The 22,732-nt window shown below is 42.3% G+C and overlaps 2 protein-coding genes across 2 annotated transcripts; one reads left to right on the top strand and one right to left on the bottom strand.

Moving 5' to 3' along the window:
* Positions 1-1,017: 1,017 nt before the first annotated feature.
* LOC116987140 (hydroxycarboxylic acid receptor 3-like) lies at positions 1,018-1,944 on the bottom strand. Its single transcript, XM_033043017.1, has one exon. It carries the CDS (start codon positions 1,942-1,944, stop codon positions 1,018-1,020), a length of 927 nt encoding a protein of 308 aa, XP_032898908.1.
* A 14,971-nt stretch (positions 1,945-16,915) lies between these two features.
* Positions 16,916-17,926, top strand: LOC116987139 (hydroxycarboxylic acid receptor 3-like). The gene has a single exon (XM_033043015.1). The coding sequence runs from the start codon at positions 16,916-16,918 to the stop codon at positions 17,924-17,926; it is 1,011 nt and encodes a 336-aa protein (XP_032898906.1).
* The last annotated feature ends 4,806 nt before the right edge of the window (positions 17,927-22,732 follow it).

Here is a 22,732-nt window from a genome sequence, read left to right as displayed (position 1 = left end):
TTATTGTTAACAAGATTTATCCAAAAGCGTTATGATGAAGAAACAAAGAACTACAGATGCTGGATTAGACCAAAGATGGACACAAAGTGCTGGAATAACTCAGTGGGTCAGGCGGCATCTCTGGAGAAAAAGAGTTACGTTTTGGTTCAGGACCCTTCTTCAGACTGAAAGTAGGGGTGGATGGAGGGAGAGGGAGAGCTGGAGAGAGAAGGCGAGTTGTGGTCTTTCCTCACCTCCAGCTCTCCCCGTTCACCGCCAACCCATACTTTCAGTCTGAAGAAAGCTTCCAGACCGGAGATGTCACCCATCTTTTTTCTCCAGAAATGTTGTCTGACCCGGTGAGTTATTCCAGCAATCAGCGATATCGTGAAGCCGGGAGGAGGCAGGAGACAAGAACCATGCTGGGTGCAGGGAACATTCACAATGAACACCGGTGGGGAGGTACTCCTGTCTCAGTGTTTGAGGCACTCCAATCGGGCAACGAGTGATTGCGGGACTTTGCACCTTGAAGCCACCCAAGGATCTCATTCTCTTCCCCACACTTGTGAAGTAAAGTCCAAGGCAAACAATGAGGCTTTGGCGGTGACTTCCTAGACATTGGGCATGACGTGAAGTCTGAAGAAGGGTCTCAATCTTCAAAACGTCGTCTGTCCATTCCCTCCACAGATGCTGCCTGACCCGCTGCGTTCCTCCAGCACTTTGTGTTCTAATCGAGGCTCCAGCGTCTGCAGTTCATTGTGTCTCCTTACTGGTTATCGCGGTTGCATCTAGCAATATTTTTAGTACTATGGTTGCCTTTTGCATTAGAAGATCAAAAGATTTAAAAATACTTGGGAGAGCGCCCCGCCCAGACCCTTCTTCCCAGAGCAAGTTGGAAGAAAGCAAGCAGCAACCTTGGGATCTGGTTCACAGATTGTCACTCGACACAGTTCGTAAATTGTCCAAGGTGTTGAGAACAGAAGTTCGTTGAGGTTCAACTTGTGTTTCTGGTTTTGGTGGAGCTGAGCGAATTGTTGATCAGAAAAGTCTGATGTTGTGAGAAATTAGAGCTTTCTTCAGAGTTTCCTTGAACGTGGAACTGGAGAAGTAGTAAACAACCGGATCGAGCACACTGTTCAAGTAAGTGATGCACAGAGTGTTGTCGAAGATCTGCACGGTAACGTCGAACGTCTTGCAATTACTTACACGGTTTGAGATTAAAACAGCAATTACAGCAACGTTGCTGGGTAAGAAACAGATGATGAAAACCGTCGCCACGACCACCACAATCCTCGTTGCTCTTTTATATTTGGCCCTCAGTTCAGATTTCATCTGCTTTAGCTTCCAGGCGATACAGCAAGTGGAAAACAGGATGATCGAAGCCGGTAAAAGGAAATTGAAAATAATAAAAACCATGTTAGTCAAAATCGCTGTGGAAATTAAGGGCTTGAATGGTTTGAACGGCTCACAATTTGTCACATTCATGTGCTGGAACGTGCGAGGATCTGTCAAAACGTGCAGACACATCGCCAGCGTTACAAGCCAAAGAATGCAGGATACCTTCACCGCACCGCTTGTGGTCATTTTGCTCACTTTATGGTGAGGGTGGATCACCTTGAAGTAGCGTTCAAGCGCCATAACCGCCAGGAAAGCAACGCTCACTGCCCGGTTCATAAATATCGTGAATATCTTCAGGCGACAGGCAACATCGCCGAAAATCCAGTCTTTCCCACGGATGTAATAGTCAACTCGAAATGGTAGGGCGCAGGTTAGCAGAGTGTCCGCGATGGCCAGGTTCAACCCGTACACTGTGCTTGATCTCCAGGCTTTCACATGCAAAGAGAAGACCCACAGAGCAATTGCATTTCCAAAGAATCCAAAGATAAATGTTAAAATGAGCACTGGCGGATTGTAGGATGAGTTAATGTCCTTCACGAATAAGCAAGACTTGTTCTCGTCACCCATCGTGGAAGTAAACTCAGTTACTTTGAAAGAGGAATAAAATGAGATGCAGTCTAATATGTACGGGTGGGGGGGGGGGGTTATGCTACGTCGCATCATAGATCTGGGGTGGTTCCACGGCCAAAACTGCACAGCTAAAAGAAGTTGCATTGTGAAACTTCCAACAACTCACTGAGAAATCCTACCAAGGTACACGGCAGCCATAAATCACATTGAGGAACCTGGGATTATGTTGAATGTGTTTATTGGAGACACAAGAGACTGCAAAAAGTTTCGTTCATAAATTATAGGAGCAGAGTTAGGCCATTCGATCCATCATGTCTACTCTGCCATTCAATCATGGCTGATCTATCTTTCCCTCTCAACCCTCATTCTCCTGCCTTCTCCCCATAATCCGTGACACCTGGACTAATCAATAATCTATCAATCTTCACCTTAAAAACATCCTTGACTTGGCCCCCACAGCCTTCTGTGGCAATTAATTCCACAGATTCACCACCCTCTGACCAAAGAAATACCTCCTCATCTCCTATCCAAAGCTATGTCCTTTTATTCTGGAGCTATGGGCTCTGGTGCTAGACTCTACCACTAGTGGAAACATTCTTTCCACGTCCACTCTATCCAAGCCTTTGAAGAAAGTATTGTTTTTTTTGTTTCCTAGTTGGCAAAAGGAATTTCACTACATCTAGGTGTATGTGACAATAAATCAACCTTTGAACCTTTGAACCTTTGAACCTTTAGTTTGCTGTAAGAATTCTGAAACCTGCTTGGCTATTTGGTCTACTCGAGGTTAGGTTTATTATTATCACATGTACCGAGGTACAGTGAAAAGCTTTGTTGCTTTCAAATCTGACATTACTATACATACAATCAAGCAAAACTCAAGAACAATAGGTAAAACAAAGGGAAAGATACAGAGTGCAGAATAAAATTCTCAGCATTGTAGCGCATCAGTTGCAGAGACCAAGTTCAATGTCTGCAATGAGGTAGAGGTGAACCCGATGGTCCCCTAGCTTATTGAAGGACTGTTCAGAAGCCTCGTAACAGAGGGGAAGAAACTGTTCCTCATTCTGGTGGTGAGCGCTTTCAAGCTGCTTTCCATCTGCCTGATGTGAGTGGGGAAAATAAGGGATGACCAAAGTCAGAAAGGTCTTTGTTTTTGGAATTAGAAGGAACTGCAGACGGCAGTTTATACCAAAGATTATGCTATGCTGTTGTGCTGAAGCAAAGCAAGAATTTCATTGTCCCATCTGGGACACATGGCAATAAACTCTCTTGAATCTTGAATCTTGAGATAGACAAATAGTGCTGGAGTAACTCAGCGGGTCAGGCAGCATCTCTGGGGAAACTGGAAGGGTGACGTTTCGGTTCAGGACCTATCTTCAGACTGTAAGTTGGAGGGGAAAGGGGAAGAAAAAACTGGAGGCAAGTAAAGTCCAGGACAACTAGGTGGCAACAGATGACCTCAGGCAGGGTGGTTCACTGAAAGGCCAATTGTAGGCTGTGGAAGGTGTGATCTCAAGTGGGATACATTGGGCTGCTTTCTCAAAGGCAGCGTGAAGTGTGGATGGAGTAAATGATGGGGATAGACACAAAGTGCTGGAGTAACTCAGCGGGTCAGAAAATAAATAGATAACGTTTCGGGTCAAGATCCTTCTTCAGACTCTGAACAAGAAGGGTCTCGACCCAAAACATCACAAATGTCCTTTCTCCAGATTGCTGCCTGACACACTGAGTTACCCCACAATTTTGTGTCTATATTCAGCGCAAACCAGCATCTGTAGTTACTTCCTGCACAAGCCAACAATTTATTTTGTCAGAAAAATGGTGAATCTGTGGAATTCATTGCTACAGATGGCTGTGGACTGTGGAGACTAAGTCATTGGGAATTTTTAAAACAGAGATAAATAGGCTTTTTTTAAATTAGTGATGGCATCAAAGGGTACAGTGAGAAGGCAGGAGAATGGGGTTGAGAGGAAAAAATAGATCAGCCATGAACTAATGGCGGAGAAGACTACATGGGCTGAAGGGTCTAATTCTGCTCCTATGTCTTATGTTCTTATGGTTTACCTGGTTCCAGTGGTCTCATGGATCCTGTCTACAAGACTGCACTCATCTTATCCAAACAACCCTAGTCCTAGCTGACCTCTCATACTGCAGTTAAGTAGGGGGCTCTCCAATAAGCACAGAAGCAGGCCATTTGGCCCTACTCATCCATGCAGAATAGATCCCTTCCTGGGCTAGTCTCACCTTCCTGAATTTGGTCCATATCCCTCAAAACGTTTTCTATCCTTGTATCTGTCCAAATGTCTTTTAAATGTTGTAATTGTATCTGCCTGAACTACCCCTGACAGCAGGTCATTCCAGACACTCTCCACCCTCTGTGTGAACAACATATCCCTTTAAATTATTCCCCTCTCACAATACGAGATTCTTTAATTTTAGCTGCACCTAGCTGTTGATAAATGGGAACATTTATTAATCGTCTTTCCCTGCAGTTGCAATGCTGTAGATTCAGAATGCCTCACATTTAATAACTAGTTTTGATTGCCTTAAGGGTTTCAATGGATATTTGATAAAAATATTTTACAACTCAATAGAAGTGATGGCCTTGTGAGTGTCCAAAGCAAATCTCTGAAATGATCTTCAGTTGTGAACCGGCACATTGATGCTAAAAGCTAATGGTCCCTGTTTGATTACTGAGGGAGGGATATATATATAAAGATGCTCTCCTGTCGCTCCTGTCTGATCTGCCATTCAACGTTCGTGGTTGATATTTCTCCTCAGTTCACTTTGGGCATATGCACCTCTGACGAAGGATCTAAAGTCTGAAGACAGCCTGAAGAAGGGTCTTGACCCAAAACGTCACCCATTCCTTTTCTCTCATTGGGAGTGTGGATGGCTAAATTTAAAAAACATTACAATACAGGACTGAAACAAGAGCGTGGCCAGGGTGGTGATGGTGGCCACAGTGGTGGTTCCTTCCACACCCTAAAAACATGCAGGTTTATAGGCTAATTGTCCTCTGTAACTTGCCCCTGGTGTGTAGGGGGTGGATGACAAGTGAGATAACATAGAACTAGTGTAAATGGATGATCGATAGTCGGTGTGGACTCTGTGGGACGAAAAGCCTGTTTCTATGCTATATCTCTGAACTAAACAAAACTAATGAAATATAGAACTTCATCTAGAGTGGCACAGTGGCGCAGTGGTAGAGTTGCTGCCTTACAGTGCCAGAGACCTGGGTTTCATCCAGACCGCGGGTATGTCTGTACGGAGTTTGTACGTTCTCCCCGTGACCAGTGTATGTCTTCTTTGGGTTTCCTCCCACACTCCAAAGACGTACAGGTTTGTAGGTTAATTGGCTTCGGGAAAAATTGTAAATTGTCCCTAGTGTGTGTAGGATAGTGTTAGTGCGCGGGTATCGCTGGTTGATGTGGACTCGATGGGCTAATGGACCTGTTTCCGTGCTGTTGAAAAAGGGTCCCACTCCAAAATGTCGCCTACCCATTTTCTACAGAGATGCTGCCTGACCCACTGCATTTTGTGTCTATTTAAGGTTGACAAGTTGTTGCAGTTTTGGGCAGTGAACGGTAGGGCCCGGGAGTGTTAGAGAACACAGGGACCTTGTAGCACAAGTACATAATTCCCTGAAAGTGCTGTCACTTTAAGGTCCTTGGAGATGATGGTTCCCAGTAACTTAAAAGACTCCACCCATGTGACTGTGGTGTTGTTGATGGTGAGTGGGGTGAGAGGAAGGGGAGCTCTCCTAAAGTCTACAATCAATTCCACTGGTTTAAAAGCATTGAGCTCCAGGTTGTTGCGATGGTACCAGGATGCCAACTGTGTCACTTCCTGTCTGTAGGCAGATTCCTCCCCATCCTGGATCAGTCCAATCAGGGTTGTGTCGTTTGTAAACTTGAGAAGCGTGACAGAGGAGTCCGTGGAGGTGCAGTCATTGGTGTAGAGAGTAGAGGAGAGGGGCGAGTACGCAGCCTTGCGGTGCTCCTATGCTGAGGGTCTGCGGGTCCGAGATGTGCTTTTCCAGCCTCACATGCTGCTTTCTGCCTGTCAGGAAGCTGGTGATCCACCGACAGAGGTGTTCAGGCACAGTCAACTTGGAAAGTTTGGAGTGTAGTAGCTCTGGCACAATGGTGTTGAATGCAGAGCTAAAATCAACAAACAAAAGCTTTGCATATGTCCCCTGGCGGTCAATGTGCTGGAGGGTGAAATGCAGGCCCTGGTTGACAGCATCATCCACAGATCTATTGGCCCGATACGCAAACTGCAGAGGGTCCAGCAGGGGGTTTGTGATATTTTTCAGCTTGGCCAGCACTAACCTTTCAAGGGTATTCATGACTACAGCGGTCAGTGCGACAGGCCTGTTGTCATTAAGACCTGTAATCCTTACCTTTTTGGGTACAGGGACAATAGTGGAGGCTTTGAAGCAGGCAGGGACAGTACAGGTTTGCAGGGACTGGTTGAAACAGTTGTGTTACAGTTGTGCAAAACTTTGGTTAGGCCACATTTAGAGTTTTGTATTTGTTTTGGTCGCCCTGTTCTGGGAAAGATGTTGTTAAGTTGGAAAGGGTGCCGAGAACATTTAAGAGGATGTCGGCAGGTCTCGAGGCCTTAACCTATCGGGAGAGATTGGGCAAGCTGGGACTTTATTCCGCGGAGTGAAGGAGGCTGAGGGCTGATCGTATAGAGGTGTATAAAGTCATGAGGGGAATGGACACAGTGACTGCACAGAATATTTTAGGGGAATCAAGATCAAAAGTGCAACCTTTTAAGCTGAATCGGAATATTTCACTCCAACAATCCTTAGGTTCTGACATTTAGAGCGCCCTTCCAAATCTAGACATTTTTCTGTTACTTTAGCTGGTAACCCGGAGATACGTTCCACCTCAGCGTCAGCCTGTGTGTTGTCTCGATATTTAAAGGCTCAGCAGTTTCTAATTCCCGAATAGCCTCGCTTTTTTTTTGTGAAGTAGCAAGAATAGGTTCCAACTTACGGCTGATGTCAGTTTCAAGCCTGTGGATTTCCTTTTTCATGTCGGAATTCACCTTCTCTATACGGGCATCAATCTTGTCAATCTTCCCACAGATTTCTGCCTTCGCAGCCGAAAGCTCCTGACACAGTGCTGAATGGATCTCCTTCACCAAATCCGGAGTTTGCCTTGCTGCTTCCTCTCGGGAGTGTGCCATGATTGAGGTCGAGGCTTCTTCTTGCCCTTCAATAACTTTTGGTTGATGTTTCGGGCGTTTAGGCAGACGCCTAACTTTCATTTATTAAAAGTACGGGGTCGCGTTCTGATGATGTCACTTACGCGACTGCTGATCGTCTGCCGGTGAGAATTTTTAGATCTGTCCGGTTTGAATTTTCAGTAGGTTTTTGGCGTTAAACGGTGCGGAGGTGAATAGCGCATGCCCTGAGCCACCATAGCACCACCGGAAGTCCAAACCTGGCGATTTAAGTCGAGTTCTGGAGATAAAACCAGAAAAGGGTGAAGGAGCAGACGAATTTCTTGACTGTTTTTCAAAATTATATATGGACCAATCAGGTGATTTAGACTATCAGAATGGAGCAAGTTCCCCTCAATATTGTGTTATCTTGCTGAATGCTCTCCCCACTAAAGTAGCGGATTTAATTAAAACTGATAACAGGAACTAGTCTGAGAACCGAGCCAGTCAAATAGTCAGAACTGTGAGGTAATATTGGAAGGAAGGTAGGAACCAGGAAAATTATCCTGTAACTAGAAGAGAAAGTGAACGCATAGCCAAGAAAGATTTGCCAAGATCTAACTCTGAACCATGGATTCCTAGAGTACCAGCAAAGTACGGATTGGGAGAAATTAGGGTCCCAGATTACTCAGATTATTATCACCACCACACTCCCAATTTAGAACCCATTCCAATGGAACCCAGGGGCAGAATAAGACCAACCATGTTGCCTAATCACTGTGATACTTGTGGGGGAATGGGACATTGGAGTCAGGCCTGTCCAACAAAGGAGCGAATGAAAGAGAAGGGTTATAGAAGTCCAGTATTCCGAAGAATTTAGAAATCCTAGGGAATATAGAAATGTCTGAAATCCAAGGAATTTTGGGAGGTCCTTTAATTCAAGGACCAGGGAGAGAGATGGCCTGAATGTCAGGAACTAAGAAGTCACGCACCGTTCACTCAAACCTACCCATTTTCTCAGTCCTGACTCACCAACCCGCCCTGGAATTGTGGGCATGGAGACATGACCTCCTACTCTAGAACCCCCTCAAGTAATTTACCAGAATGAACAAATTGGATGTACTATTGTAGTAAAAACTGAAAATCACATTGATGAAAATTGTAAATCATCTTATGAATACCCCAGAAAACCCTTTAGAGAAAGGAAAATTGTAAATCAAGGAGGTTGAGTTTAGTTTAGGTTTAGTTTGTTTAGTACATGTACCTGGGTGCAATGAAACGTTTTTGTTGCATGCTATGATTATATGATTACAATCAAGCCATCCACAGTGTACAAATATGATAATAGGAATAATGTGAATAACGTTTAGTGCAAGAGAAAATCCATTAAATTACGATCAGATAATCCGAGAGTCTCCAATGAGGTAGATCGTAGCTCAGGACTGCTCTCTAGTTTTTGCTAGGATGGTTCCTATGGGGTTAAAGAGATTGTTGCCTTGGGACTCACAGGGTCCGGAGGGGTTCCTCCTGAGCAAAATAAATGTAGTAGTTATCACTGGATTTGACTACAGAGTGAAACTGCCCCATTGTAACTTGTATAGCACAGTAGCTTATAGTAATGGTCTCCTTACCGAAGAAACACTGCACTTGCTATAGAGGGGGAGCAATGAAGATCCAACTGTAATTGTGGGTTCATGTGCAACATATGGAGCATTAAACTCCACTCCCTACACACTATGGACAAATTACAGAGCCAATTAACATACAAACCCACCCGTCTTTGGGCTCATCTGAGCTATGAAATTGGGTAGGATTTCTTAAAACTGACTCTAGGGCCATTGACATAATGCACCACGTGGGAAATTAGGAAAAGTGCAGTTGCCATTGGAAGCTGTATGAGGAGACTGCATGCACTGTTGTTGATGTTCTAGCCATTTCCTTATCCATCCTGAGAACATTGTGACCACATGTCCTCGTGACCCGTGTTTATTCACTAACATTGCAGATCTCAGATGCTGATCTATAGTAAATGTGCTGGTTTATAATGTTGCAAATGGTGGCCAAAACAAAGGGGTTCTTTACTTGTGCAGGAACCACAAACCATAGATGGTACAATCATATTCAAACTTTATATTGTTTTTTTACATTCACAAAAAAAATGTATACAGACAGCTTCTGATCATTTCAAAATAAAAGTTTAAGTAACATGAATTATCAGCTCAATTCACCTGGAATCAGATATTTTAATGTTAAGCTAAACAATTTCACACTTAAAGCGAGTTAATTATTCCACAGAGATTCCACAATTAGTTTTAAATTTAAAAAAGAAATTAATCACCTTTGCTCAGTCTGCCTAGATCTCCCGGTCACCAAACCCTTCCCATTCCTATACTGACCATTCTGTCCTGGGCCTCCTCCACTGTCAAAGTGATTCCAAATGAAAACTGGAGGAACAGCACCTCATGTTTCACTTGGGCAGCTTTCAATACAGCGGTATGACTATTGATTTTTCTAACTTCAAGTAACCCTTGCATCCCCTCTCTCTCTGTCCCTCCCCCATCCTAGTTGTCCTGTTAGTTTCATTGTCATCCTGCTTCGATGCTGCCTGACCCACTGGGTTACTCCAGCTTTCTGTGTCCATCTTCGGTGTAAACCAGCATTTGCAGTTCCTTCCTACTCATAATTTTGCTTTACTTGTATAACTGGTATTGATAGGCTCAGTGCACTATGGTTGTGAATTATCCTCAGCTGTATCAGAACTTTAGTAAAACCTGAGCAATTCTCAAAGTGCACCTGCAACATAAGTTTCAACACAGGTGTCAAATTATAAAAGTGGAAAAGTATTATAAAATTATATTCAACAATGCAAATTATCTGGTGAGAGCGACGGTTAAACTGGACAATGTGAAAGACTGTTATGTTCACATTATAAATAATTATATCTTGCTTTAAAATCTAATGTGGAACAAAACAACGAGAAGAAGCATTGCGAAAGTAATTGCTTCTCACAAGATATTATAAACTATTATCTTTTTTCTTGCAGTTTACACCAGTGCTGGGTTCAGTTCCTCTACTTGTGGCTGGTTGTTTCAAGACTATTGAAGAAAATAGGGGTATTTTGTCTTTTTTAATTATTTATTCGTTAGGTGATTGTTTCTCACCTTGTTGTCTGTCCAGTGCAAACCTCTTTAATGAGCTAGTGCGCAAGACTGTCTTTCTGTTCTAACTGCAATTGGATCAACATAGAACATAGAGCATCGAACCGTACAGAAAATAATCACAATCAAACACAATAATACTTTATTAGGACAGGTATGTTTTGCAGAATCAAGGGGTATGGGGAGAAGGCAGGCATTGGTTACTGATTGTGTATGTTTTGCAAAGTCAAAAACAAAAACTAAAATGTGCTGATGGGAGCACTGACATCATTTCCTCAGAACTCTTTCTTTTGAATGAATTAATTAATAGTTTATCTCGGTCATACATTAAAAAGAACAAAACTTTAAAATCTGCGTGAATATGAACCAACACTGTATCCATTTCACACAACGTTCACATAATCAATGACCGAAAAAGGAATAGGCTGAAGCCACAAAGCTTATTTTTGCCTATCCTATACAATCCATAAGTTAACCCAGAATATCAACAGTACAAAGGAAAGAAAAAAAAAAAAATCTAAATTGTAATCCTTACTTATTTTACATTTTAATCATTTTACATTTTAATCCTTCATTATTTTACATTGTAAGGCTTTTTTGAAACTCAACAGAGAGCTACAAAATTTCAACTCATCACTAAGCCCGTTCCATAATTTGACTCCCAAAACTGAGACACATCTATATTTTACATTGGTTCTCACTTTACATGTTTCAACCTCTTAAATTATAATGTCCTTCTCTTAATTACAATTTTTTTTTGAATACTAACAGGAAGGCTTTTATTCCTAACTCAGAAAAGTATTTCTAATGTCTTTACATGCACAATATCCAAACATTTTAAGGTACCGGACTTTATGAATAATGGATTTGTAGTTTCACGGCAAGAAGCGTTATGTATTATTCTAATAGCTATTTTTTGGAGTTTAATTATAGGGTCTATATTTGTTTTATATACATTTCCCCAAACTTCAACACAATATGACATTATAAGTGAGCAATACAATATATACAAACACATCTTATTCAACAGATCCTTTGTTTTGTAAAGAATAGCAATGGATTTAGATACTTTCCATTTGATGTATTCTATATGTGGCTTCCAACAAAGTTTATGATCTATAATCACCCCCAGGAATTTGGTTTGAGTTACTCCTTCAAGTCCAACTCCAATTAAATTCAATTTTATTTCACAATTAACTCTGTCACCACCAAACACCATACATTTTGTTTTATTTTCATTTAGTGATAATTTATTAATATCAAACCATTTTTTTTTAGCACTATCAATTCTCTTTCTGCTGTTTTCAATAGTTCTTTTATATCATTCCCTGAACAAAATACATTTGTATCATCCGCAAACGTAACAAACTTCAACGTATTGGATACTTTACAAATATCATTTAAATATAGTATAAATAACTTAGGTCCCACTACCGACCCTTGTGGAACACCACAGGTTACTCTTCTAAGCTGTGATTCAGCATTATTAATTTTTACATTCTGAAACCTATTACTTAAATGACTTCCCAACCAATTTTGTGTGACACCTCGTATACCATAACGTTCCAATTTCTGCAAAAGTAAGGAATGATCAATTGTATCAAATGCTTTACGTAAATCAATAAATACACCCACAGTGTGCAGTTTCTTATCTATTGCTGTTGCTATATTTTCTACAAAATCCATCACCGCTAAGGATGTCGATCGATTACTCCTAAACCCATATTGATGATCACTCAACAACTCATATTTCTCAATGAAGTCATCAAGTCTATTCACAAATAGCTTTTAGCAGTATCCAACTTCAGTTCCTCAAAATCACGCAGGAAGTTTTAATCCTTCCACAAGCAAGATTACCCAGCTCGATAACAGAAATTCATTCTTCCTACATTGATGCTATTTTGGGTTACTTCGTTTGACTTACATCTGTGGCACCTCTCAACCCTCAGACACTTTCTGACAGCTTCCAATTCCCTGATCCCAACTGCCTCATTTTCACCATAGATGTCCATCCACTCTGCATCTCCTCCAAAGATAGGCACAGAATGCTGGAGTAACTCAGTGGGTCAAGCAGCATCTCTGGAGAAAAGGAATAGATGACGTTTCAGGTCAAGACCCTTCTTCAGACTCTTCTCCAGAGATGCTGCTTGACCTGCTGAAGTACTCCTGCATTTTGTCTCTATCTTTGGTGTAAACCAGCATCTGCAGTTCCTTCCTACAAACTCCACATCTACCTTCTGCACCAGGATAGAGAAGTATTTACTCAGATATCATTTAACCATTCAGTTCAGCAGCCTCACCAGATATTCTGAGCCACATCCCCATTCCATGGAATATGCACAGATCTTGAAGGCTTGAAGGCTGTTTTTTTTGTAAAAAAACAATATAAAGTGCTGGGAGTAACTCAGCAGGTCAGGCAGCAACTTGGGCGAACATGGATCAGTGACGCTTTAGGTCACGACCATTTCTCCCCCACATTTCTTTACCTTTCCCCCTCCCTATGCCCCAACTGGTCTCACACCTTTTCCTCCCCTCCTCCATCTCTTTTTTCATCTATGGCCTTTGTCTAACTATCTGCCCACAAACATCCCCCCTCGCCTGTGGCACCTCCTCTCTCCCAGCGTTCACCGCCCCCCCCCCCATCCAAGAAACCAAGAAACCCCCATTATAGTTTTCTCCAGCTCCTGCATCATCAGGAAGTTAAGGCAGATGAAGACTGAGATGAGGCGTAAATATAAGCGCACCGTGAAGCTACCAGTCAAGATAATGAACAAGGGGAATCCCAAGGACAGACATTGGATCAACAGATGACCTCTGTAACCCCCCTCTGATCACTTGCAGACAGCCCGGACTGAGTCAGAAGTCTTTCATTGGATAATTAAAGCCTAACGTGTAAAACCATGACATTGTACAAGTTTTTAAATGTTGTCAACCCTTAAGTCTAGGTTAATGAGCAACTTCTGAAATAAACTTATAAACACAGGATAACTTAGTGTAATTTAATTTTAGTTTAGTTTATTGTCACGTGTACCGAGGTGTAGTGAAAATCTTTTTAGTTGCGTGCTATCCAGTCAGTGGAAAGACTATACATGATTACAATCAAGCGCCCAGATACAGGATAAAGGGAATGGGGGCGTTGCACGTAAGGTCACTGGGTCATAGGGCTTGACGCACGTAGCCGCTCAATCTATCTGGAGGACATCCGTAACTTCCAGTATTTGTGATTAATGCAAGAAACAGTTTTTACCTGTTAAAAACCACCAAAATGTTGAATTTTTGCACTGTAATAAATTGTGGAAGTCGGGGTAAGTGTGAGAGACATGTACCCAACTTCAGAATTCCAAACGTGAAGCGAAATGAAGGTAAAGAGAAGCAAGAGCTGATGGGACAACAACAGCTAGAGTGCTTGGCAAACATTGGCCGTGCCGATATCGGAATTGAAAATATTGGCGATTATCGCGTTTGCTCTCTGCATTTCATCAACAGTAAGGTATTATTTGTGGTTTTTCTTGATTCCTTTGGTATCTAAAAAGTCTCAGAAGTGATAAATCTGGCTGTAAACTTTGCTTCAGAGACGTTTTCTTTTGGTATGTAAAAACCCACTTGAGAACCATGGGCGATTTTAAAATTTTACAGCCAGATTTATCACTTCTGAAACTTTTTAGATGCCAAAGGAATCAAGAAAAAACACAAATAATGCCTTAGTTGATGAAATGCAGTGAGAAAACGGCCAATGTTCGCCAAGCACTCTGGCTGTTGTTGTCTCTTCAGCTCTCGCTTCTATCTACCAGCATTTCTCCTCACATTTGGAATTCTGAAGTAGGCTAAATGTCTCACACGCTTATCCCGATTTCCATAATTATTTACAGCGCAAAAATTGACCATTTCGGCGGGTTTTAAGGGGCCCGCTATGCTGGAAACAATGGTAAGTGCCTACCTGCGGTTCATCGCGTGTAATCCATTTGGAGTAGCGTAGCAACAGTACGGGTCATGGGTCGTGACCCGACTGCCGTGAAACCTCCCTAGAACGTTTAGTGCAAGATAAAGTCCAGTTACGTCCGATTAAAGATAGTTTGAGAGTCTGTAATGAGATTGATGGTAGGTCATTACTCTCTAGTTGGTCATAGGATGAACTTATCAACATAAATCACACTTTATTTCAATATGTGCTCATTAAGTTCTCTTTACTTTATATAAAGGAAGGGATTCTAGTAAATTTAGAGGAAATGGTAGGTCACAAATGTAAAATTCCCCTCTTTAATAGAAGTGCAGCACTTCCTCTATAACTTGAGGCGAGGAGTCTTGTAACCAAAGCAATCCAGTGCAGCTGTCGAATATTTTTATACGTGTGTGCCCACACCTCCTTCCTCCACCTTCACCCTTACTCTTTCTCCTCTCTCCACCCTCCCCCCCCTACAATGTCTGAAGAGGGGTCCCAACCCAAAATGTCACCTATCCACATTCTCCAGCTGCCAGACCTACTTAGTTGCACCTTTTTTTGTAAACTAGCATCTGCAGTTCCTTGTTTCTCTATCCAGCCAGCTAGCTCGCCCTGGGCCCCGTGTGATCCAACCTTCCAGTGCGGCCTACTATGTGGAAATTTACCAATGCCTTGTTGAAGTTCATATAGAGAACATCTATGGCTTTGCCCTCATCAACGTTTTGGTTACTTCTTCAAAAAAACTCAATCAAGTTCATAAGACACGATCTCCTACATACAAAACCATGCTGACCATCCATATTCGGCCCAGGTCTAACCAAATGCATAAGAATCTTATCCCTCAGAGTATTCTACAGTAGCCTGCTTACCATAGATGTTAGGCTCATTGGCCTATAGTTCTCAAGCTTGTCCTTCCATCCCTTCTTAAATATAGACACAACATTAGCCACCACCCAGTCTTCCGGCACCTCACCCATTTGTAATGATGATTCATCTATTTCAGCCAGGGAGCCTGCAGTTCCTTTAGCTTCCCACAGTGTCTTCAGAAATATCTGATCAGGCCTGGGAGATTTATCTACCTATATATATAGGTAGATAAATAAGATATATATAGGTAGATAAGGTCCTAAGATATATATATCTTAGGACCTTCAGCACCTCCTCAACCATAATTCGGCCTGTCATCAAGACAAGTCCCAATTCCCCAGTCTTCATGTCTTTCTCTACAGTAAAATTCGAGGAGAAATACTTTGAGGATAGACACAAAATGCTGGAGTAACTCAGCGGGACAGGCAGCAACTGGAGAGGAAATTGTGATGTTTCGGGTCAAGACCTCTCTTCAGTCCTCGAGTCTGAAAAAGGGTCTCGACCCAAAAGGTCACCCATTCTTCACCAGAGATGCTGCCTGTCCCGCTGAGTTACTCCAGCATTTTGTGTCTATCTTCGGTTTAAACCAGCATCTGCAGTTCCTTCCTACACATTGAAGACCTTGCCCACCTGCTGTGGCTCTAAATGGAGATGATCACTTTGGTGTCATGGTGCCATGTTCTCTCCCTAGTTACCCGCTTTCCCTTAGTGTACTTACAAAACCTCTTTGGATTTTCCGTAACATTATCTGCCAGAGCCATCTCCTGCCCTGTTTTGGCTCTCCTGATTTCCTTCATAAGTTCATGAAACTCTTTCAGGGATACACATGATCACAACTGCCTACACCTGCCCCATGCCTCCTTCTTTTCTGATCAAACTAAATGAGTTCTTCAATTGAAACTTCTTAACCAGAGCCTCAATCTTTCTCATCATCCAAACTTCCTTACTCCTACCTGCCTTGCCCTTCACTCTAACAGGAACGTGCATTCCCTGAACTTTTGTCATCCCACTTTTAAAAGCATCCCACTTTCCAGACATTCCTTTATCAGCAAACAACGTACTCCAATCAACTTAGGCTAGTTTCTGTTGAGTACCATCAAAGTTGGCCTTACCCCAATTCAGAGTTTGAACTCGTGAGCCCACCCTGTCTTTATCCATTGCTATTTTAAAGTTAATAGAACAATGGTTGTCAGTCCCAAAAGCTCCACCCGCTGTCACTAGCCGTTCCCAATTTCCTAATAGATCAAGCCTTGCCCTTTCCCTTGTAGGACCTTCTACACATTTCCTGAGGAAACTTCCATGAACATATTTAGAAACATAAAAACATAGAAAATAGGTACAGGAGAAGGCCATTTGGCCATTCTATGCAGGAATAGGCCATCCAGCCATTCAACATGGCTGATCATCCAAAATCAGTACCCCATTCCTGCTTTTTCCCCATATCCCTTGATTCCTTTAGCCCCAAGAGCTAAATCTAACTCTCTCTTGAAAATATCCAGTGAATTGGCCTCCACTGTCATATGTGGAAGAGAATTCCACAGATTCACAACTCTCTGGGCGACAAATTCTACCCGGACAAAGTCCTCAGCACCATGACAGTCCCAGTCTATAACGAGAAAGTTAAAATCCCCTACTATGACAACGTTATTAGCCTTGCAACTGCCTGCAATCTTCCTGTCCACTTGCTCTTCTAGTTCCCATTGACGATTTGGGAGCATGTAAAGTACTATTTGTTGGTGTCTTTTACTCCACCCACCAGCTGTGATGATGAAGTTGAAGTAGGTTCTGCTTTCATCTCTGGAGCACAGTGAGTGTGTGTAAAGTCATGGAGAACGCGAACCAGTCATGTGCTGCAAGTGCAGATGCCAACTTTAACTACAACTCACCAGTAATTCTTATCACATTCATCCTAGGATTGGCTGGAAATACAACTGCCCTGTGGATCTTCTGCTTTCACGTGAAATCCCGGAGACCAAACGTTGTGTACTCGCTAAACCTGATGATCGCTGACACTCTGTTGATGTGCTGCCTACCTATTCGAGCCCATTATTTTATCAAAGAGAAGGACTGGATCTTCGGTGATGTGCCCTGTCGCCTAAACATCTTCATGATCTCCCTAAACCGGGTTGGCAGCGTCATCTTCCTGATGGCCATAGCCGTCGATCGCTACTTTAAGGTGGTCCGCCCGTTTCACAAAGTCAACAAGATAACTCCAAGGTGTGCGGCGATGTTAGCAGGAGCCCTGTGGGTCATGGCAGTGGGGATTTGTTTACACTTGTTGGTAGAGCCACACCATTTCTATCAAAATAACACCAGGACCTACTGTGAACCATTCAACATAACCAACCCTCGCCGGCCCATGGCAATTTGGACGAACATTGTGTTTATATTCTTTACGTTCATTTTACCGGTCTCCGTTTTAGTTTTCTCCAGCTCCTGCATCATCTGGAAGTTAAGGCAGATGGAGACTGAGATGAGGCGTAAATATAAGCGCACCGTGAAGCTTGTGATAGCTGTGGTCGTGGTCTTTGTTATTTGTTTCTTGCCCACCAACATTGCCGTGGTCGCCGTTTTAGTTACAATGCAAAATCCCACAGACTGCAACATCACCGCTGTTAATATCTTCTACAACACGTTGTTCGTGACATACCTGAACAGTGTGATCGACCCAGTGATTTACTATTTTTCAAATTCAGCATTCAGGGATGCGTTGAGGAAAGCTCTCGTTCATCTAAATTTAAGGTCTTGCAAATCAGCTACGAGTCAAGATAATGAACAAGGGGAATCCCAAGGACAGACATTGGATCAACAAACGACCTCTGTAACCCACCTCTGATCACTTGAGTCAGAAGTCTATCATTGGGTAATTAAAGTCTAGCGTGTAAAACCATGATATTGTACAAGTTTGTAAATGTTGTCAACCCTGAAGTCCAGCTTAATGAGCAACTTCTGAAATAAACTTATAAACACAAGACAACTTAATTTAATTTAATTTTAGTTTAGTTTATTGTCACGTGTACCGAGGTGTAGTGAAAATCTTTTTAGTTGCGTGCTATCCAGTCAGTGGAAAGACTAAACATGATTACAATCAAGTGCATAGATTCAGGATAAAGGGAATAACGTTTAGTGCAAGATAAAGTCCAGTTAAGTCCGATTAAAGATAGTTTGAGAGTCTGTAATGAGATAGATGGTAGGGTCTAGTTGTTTTTTTTTGTATTTCCGGTGGCGCTGGTGCCAGCAGCCTCCACCTTCAGCCCGGTATCTTTTTGTTTTTTTTGTTTTTTTAGTTATGTTAAAGTGTGTTTTTTATGTTTTTTTAAATGTCTTTATGTGGGGGAAGAGGGCACGGTAAGGGGGATACCGTCCTTCGGTCGCTCCCTGGAGAGGATGCGACTATTATTCAAGTCGCGTCCTCACCCCCCCAGCGGCCTACCTACTGGTTTGGCGCGGCCTTTCCTGCAGGGATCGACCAGAGCTCCAGCAGCGGCGGGACAACGCTGTAACATCGCGGGGCTGGCGATGCCTTACCGAGGGTCGCCGTCTGGGCCCGGAGTGCTGGACCTGCTGCACCGACATCATGGAGCTGCGGTTTGCGGAGCTCCCAACGCGGGCGGCGCTGATCAACAACGCGGGGTCCTGCGTCTCTGCCCGGCTCGGCCTGCGGACTCGGGGGCTGCGGACGGATTCGGGGGCTGCGGACATTCTCGGGGGCTGCGGACTCGGGGGCTGCGGACTCGGGGGCTGCGGGAGGCGGCTGATCAGGAGGTCCGGGCCGCTGAGGAGGAGGATGTTTACCGTCGGGGATCGGCGTCGGCATTCCACCAGCCCGGCGTGAGGGCCTGAACATCGGGCTGCCCGGTGCGGCGACTGCGGGTGCTCGGAAGGCCCAGACCACGGATGAACACCTGGGAAGATCGGAGGGGAGGCTGGCTGGACTATGGTGCCTTCCTCACCTTGGTACCACTGTGTTATGTTGTGTCGTGGACTTTCTGTGTTTGTGCTTTTCTTTTTTTAATTCAATTTTATTATTAATATGTTTTATTATTTATTATTTATTTATTTTAATGATACTGCCTGTAAGGAAAATTCATTTCGTTGTCTCTAATTGAGACAATGAAAATAAATTTGAATACAATACAATACAATAGGATGAACTTATCTACATAAATTACACTTTATTTCAATATGTGCTCATTAAGTTCTCTTTACTTTATATAAAGGAAGGGATTCTAGTAAATTTAGAGGAAATGGTGGGTCACAAATGTAAAATTCACCTCTTTCAATGGAAGTGCAGCACTTCCTCTATAACTTTAGCCGAGGAGTCTTGTAAACAAAGCAATCCAGTGCAGCTGTCGTATACATATATATGTGTGGGCTCACACCTCCTTCCTACACCTTCACCCTTCCTCTTTCTCCTCTCTCCCCCCCCCCCCCTCTCCACCTACATACACACGCAACTTTCCATCACAAACCTGGCTGCAGTGGAAAATTCCCAGGTTTTCGACCTAAGACCTGTTCACAAGAATCTGTTTTGACCTTGTCTTAACAAATGCAGCCCTACCTGCTGACTTGGAGTGGGTAACATAGAACTAGTGTGAACGGTTCGGGTGATTATTGGTGGCGTGGAAAATTAGAAAAATTTAGAAAATTCCATAAAGCAGATCGACAGCATCTTTTTCCCCATTGGTTTTAGCGATGTGACGCTGTGTTAAGGTGATCCATCCTTTCCACAAAGTAAACAACATATCTTACAAGGTGAGCAGGAAAGATAACAAATGCCCTGTGCACTGTGACAACGACATTTTCATTGCATTTGTTGAAAGAAAGATATGGCTTCAAGAAAAACACATCATGGCAAACAGTGAGCCTTTTAATATAAACAATCCTCTAGATTAGAAGATAGACACAAAAAGCTGGAGTAACTCAGCGGGTCAGACAGCATCTCTGGAGATAAAGGATAGGTGATATTTCGGGTCGAGACCCTTCTCTCCAGAGATGCTGTCCGACCTGCTGAGTTACTTGAGCTTTTTGTGTCTATCTCTAGTTTAAATCAACATCTACAATTCCTTCCTACACATCATTTGAATGGACACTGTTTTTATAGTGTTATTATAAAAACTATTTTTAAACAGGTTAAGTTATGTAGTCTGTACTCCTGCATCATTTCGAAGTTAAGACCGATCAAAAGCAATATGAAGGGTAAATATAAACAACCAGTGAAACTTGTGACAACAAAGGCAGTAGTTTTTATCCTTTGTTCCTTGCCTGCCAATATTGCTGCAGTCACAGTCGTAGTCACAATGTTAAAGTGTCACAGACTATGTCAGAGTGAAACACAAAGTGCGGGACTAACTCAGGGGGTTAGGCAGCATCTGTGGAGGGAATGGACAGGGAAAGTTTCGGGTCGGGACTCTTCCTCAGACTCATTGTACCAGATGGGAGAAAGTTGTAAAAGAGGGATGGGGCTGGACACAGCCTGACAAGAGGTGGGTGGATACAGTTCAGGAGTTTTTGATTGGGAGATGGGTGGAATAGATGTCAAAGGCTAGAGGTGAAAATGAGGCAAAAGGGTGTCAGATAAGGAGAGGAGAGGGGGAGTGAAATGTGAAGCTGGAGGGAGGGATGTGGGTGCAAAGGAACAGAGGAGGGAAAAGGGGGTTAAAAGGGAGATGAGAGACTTGGGGGTGGGAGATGAGTGTACGGATTAGGGGAAAGGAGTAGGGTGTCTGGGGATTGTTGGGAGAAATGGGTGCACGCTGGGATGGGTGTGTGGGGGGGGCATTACTTGAAATTGGAGAATTCAATGTTCATACCTTTGGGTTGTAAGCTACCCAAGATGCCAAGATACTATGAGATGGTGTTCCTCTAGTTTGCGTGTGGCCTCACTCTGGCAATGGAGGAGGCCCAGGTCAGAAAGGTCAGTATGGGAATGGGAAGGGGAGTTAAAATGGTTCACAACTGGGAGATCCAGCAGGCCTTGGTGGACAGAGCGCAAGTGTTTGCGAAATGATCACCTAGTCTACGCTGTGAATCATGTAGCACAAGTTAATATCCTTTATTATACATTGGTTTTCTCTTTGATATTTTTGATTTTGATTATTCTTTGACAATTATTTTTCTTTTTTTTGCTATACGAGACTAACATTTCATTTTGAGACTAATAATTATTTCAATAATGGAATATAACTTGTTTCCCTCCCCCCCCCATAAATTGTTTTTATTGAAATTGAAACTTTTCTTTTAAGGAACGTACGGAGCTAGTAATATCTTTTTTTTACCAAAGGCTACGGAAGTCCTTAGATGTTTAGCCACATTAGGGTGGCTATCACTAACTGCACTAACCATAGTTGTAGTTTTCTTCTTTTTCTACTCTTTACACTTTATGAACACAACATTTAAAAATATTTTCTATCTTATATTATATTATATTTTGTATTTGGAATGGAATTATATATTTTATTTAAGGAGAATGGAAAACCGACGAGACCTAAAATTCATCTACCTGATGTTCGGGTATAAGGTAGGGTTTAGTGTGCTGAGCCATCTGCTCTATCGTAGACCACTCTAATCACAAGATGCAAGACGTTAATTGGAAAATTGGGGGTGAAGGAATTAAATTCTGTAGCTGGAATGTTAAGGGAATTAATGAACCAATCAAGAGAAGTAAAGTATTAGTTCATTTAAAATCACTTAAAGCAGATATAATATTTCTCCAGGAAACGCATCTTAAAAAGGAAGCACAACATAGATTGAAAGCAAAATGGATTGCTAAAGCGTATCACTCTTCATTTTCACATAAATCTAGAGGGGTTGCAATATTAATCCGTAAAGGTTTAAACATATATCAACGATAGAAGATATCGAAGGCAGATATATTGTATTCGTAGGGGAGTTATACTCAAAAAAAGTGACTTTCCTTAATGTGTATGGACCAAATTTTGATAGCCCCCTGTTTTTTAAGAGAATACTCAACATTATCCCGGAATGCACACAACATAATTTAATAATCAGTGGAGACTTAAATTGTACACTGGATGTTTATTTAGATAGATCATCAACTCAAAGAAAATTAAAATCTCAGTCAAGTGAATTTCTAAACTCATATGTTAATACTACCAACATTAAGGATGTTTGGAGAATTGAAAACCCATCCGGTCGAGAATATTCTTTTTACTCACCAGTGCATAAAACTTACTCAAGGATAGACTATTTCTTAGTAGACTCTAAACTTATCCCATTTACCTATAACTCGCAATATCATAATATTATAATCTCAGACCATGCTCCACTAACATTTATGATTAAACTAAACGGAATGGCCACGATACAGTCACAATGGAGACTTAACCCCCAAATCTTAAAAGAAAAGCTATGTAATGAATACCTCGTAAAACAGATTAATATGTTTTTTGAGGCTAATGATAGCCTTGGAACCTCTGCCTCTGGGAAACATTTAAAGCATTTGTGCGAGCAGCATTAATCTCTTCCCAATCATTTCTTAATAAAGAGAATAGGGCCAAACAACAGACATTGGAAATGGAAATAAGGCAATTAGACATAGAAAATGCAGCAGCACCATCTATGGTAAAACACAATAAAATTGCAGTACTGAAATATAAGTTAAACAAAATATACTCAGACC

This window comes from Amblyraja radiata, chromosome 25, assembly GCF_010909765.2.
Source record: "Amblyraja radiata isolate CabotCenter1 chromosome 25, sAmbRad1.1.pri, whole genome shotgun sequence".
Taxonomy (NCBI): Eukaryota; Metazoa; Chordata; class Chondrichthyes; order Rajiformes; family Rajidae; genus Amblyraja; species Amblyraja radiata.
Note: the sequence above shows the minus strand (reverse complement) of the source record. Positions and strands in the feature narration are given on the sequence as shown.